The sequence below is a fragment of the Malania oleifera genome, chromosome 5 (genome assembly GCF_029873635.1).
Source record: "Malania oleifera isolate guangnan ecotype guangnan chromosome 5, ASM2987363v1, whole genome shotgun sequence".
NCBI lineage: Eukaryota > Viridiplantae > Streptophyta > Magnoliopsida > Santalales > Ximeniaceae > Malania > Malania oleifera.
Window position 1 is genome coordinate 110,792,723 of NC_080421.1, and position 1,942 is coordinate 110,794,664.

At 45.8% G+C, this 1,942-nt stretch overlaps 1 protein-coding gene across 1 annotated transcript; it reads right to left on the reverse strand.

Moving 5' to 3' along the window:
- Positions 1-202: 202 nt before the first annotated feature.
- On the reverse strand, positions 203-1,337 carry LOC131155613 (peroxidase 5-like). The gene is made up of 2 exons (XM_058108860.1): positions 1,080-1,337; positions 203-979 (listed from the first exon to the last, which is right to left on the reverse strand). Exons 1-2 carry the CDS (start codon positions 1,335-1,337, stop codon positions 203-205), a joined length of 1,035 nt encoding a protein of 344 aa, XP_057964843.1.
- Between the last annotated feature and the right edge of the window lie 605 nt (positions 1,338-1,942).

Genomic DNA, 1,942 nt, shown 5'->3' on the forward strand with positions numbered 1-1,942 from the left:
TAAAGAAGGAATTGCTATTTATTATAATAAAAAACACAGCACAATTGTGTTTTATTAGGAATAAAACAATAACAAATTCTCAAAAATAATTGAAAATGATTTACACTTGAATTGGAAAACACAAACACAAACCCAACAGCCGCGAGAAAAAAAAAATAGAAACTAAAAGAACAAATTCAAATGAAGCATTGAAGAATGGTGCTTAGTTGATGACGTGGCAGTTCCTCCTGATCTCACCCTTTCGGCCGGTTAGCACCTCAACGGAGCCCATGTGCACCATTGCTCGAGCAAACTTTGCGGCCCATATAGAGCTGTACATGGCATTGTTCCTCGCGGCCCACGAAGTTGATGGGCTACTAAGCAAAGTCTGGTCCGAAGTTAAAAGCCCACGCTTCATCATTAGGCCCACATAGTACCTATTGTCCAACCGGTTGGGGGTCAAGGAGTCCAGAGGCACAGTTGGATCTGGGGCGGACCTGGCAGTGCTGGGCGGCGGGCATTTGGTTTTCAAAAAGGCCGCGTAGGCCGGGTCCATGGACGGGTCCATTGGGCTCGTGGCATTGAAGGAGTAGAGGCGGTTTGAGAAGGAAGAACAATGGGAGACACCGATGGAGTGAGCTCCGGAGAGGGTCACCATCTCATCGAGGGACAACCCTTTCTTGGCAAAACTGTCCGTTATTTGTTGGGCAGTGAAGAATGGGGCCGGGAGGTTTAGGAGCACGTCGGAGGCCTGGGAAACGAGCCCATCCCGACGGCCGGCGGGCACATCGTAGTGGATTCCTCCGACTTTGGACGCGCTGTCGCGGGCCGCGAAGGCAAGGATGTCCGCACACGATACCTTGTTCGGGCATATAGCCTCAAGCTGGGATTTCGCCTTATCAATGACCTCGAAACCCCGTAGGCTCGGGTTGTTGACAGGACTATCTTTCTCGGCTATGTTACCCGGTGTCGAGTCTAGTAATACGGAAGCGTCACAACCCTAGACAAAAGTACAAATAATAAATAAGAGTCGTGATCTAGATCACCACTTAACCTAAAAATTTAAGCTATATATTAAAAAGTTATGGAGTAAAACATACCCGAACAAAGCAGTCATGGAAGTGCATGCGAATGAGGCCGGCAGCAAGGCCGGGGTTGAGGGAGACGAATTTATCAACGGCCTTTCGGACGATGGCCTCAGCAGGGGGACAAGTTGATGAATAGAAACCCACTCGAAGGGAGGTGGTTGGAAAATATTGGTGAGGCCAAGCCATTGCTGCAGAGAGCAGAAGGGAGAAAATGCACAAGCAAGAGAGCTGCAGTGGGATAACTGCTGGGAAATTCCTTCTGGAACCCATTAAGAAGAAGAAGAAGAAGAAGAAGCAGCAGCTTATATATGGAGAGTGCTGTGAAGCTAGCTGTGGAGATCACTGAATATATGTATACTGTAGAAAGGGATGTGCGGTGTTCTGTGGGTATGGGAGCATTTATAGGCTGAAGAGGAGAGAGAGAGAGAGAGAGAGAGAGAGAGAGAAGGGGGGGGGGGGGTGGGGGAAGGTGGGGGATTGGCTTTACTTCAGAAACCCAAAAACGTGTGCAGCTGTAAGCAGAGATGGCTTTGCTGATAGCTCTCCCTCTCTGTCTCTCTAAAGTAATGTTGAACATGTCTCAATTTTTGAATGCTTCTGTCCAAATCCTATGGCCATGGAATTATAATATATATTTTTATAACACACACACACACACACACACACACATATATATATATATATATATATATATATATATGTATGCTTTCTCTTCATGGTTGGCTGCTGCTTCCACGCTTCCGTGTGGTTTTTGATAAATGAGAACGTATATGTACGTATGGATGCATGTACATTTAGGCAGGTTCAATATTTATTTTTCCTGAAAAAAACAAGCGTTTAGTTATATATATATGCGTATTTTATATGTTCCAAGT

Excerpts from the sequence above, each read along its gene's own strand:
- LOC131155613 (XM_058108860.1), bottom strand. The coding sequence starts at position 1,337 with ATGGGTTCCAGAAGGAATTTCCCAGCAGTTATCCCACTGCAGCTCTCT. Across the intron at positions 980-1,079 it reads TCCATGACTGCTTTGTTCGG|GGTTGTGACGCTTCCGTATT; the intron begins GTATGTTTTACT and ends ACTTTTGTCTAG.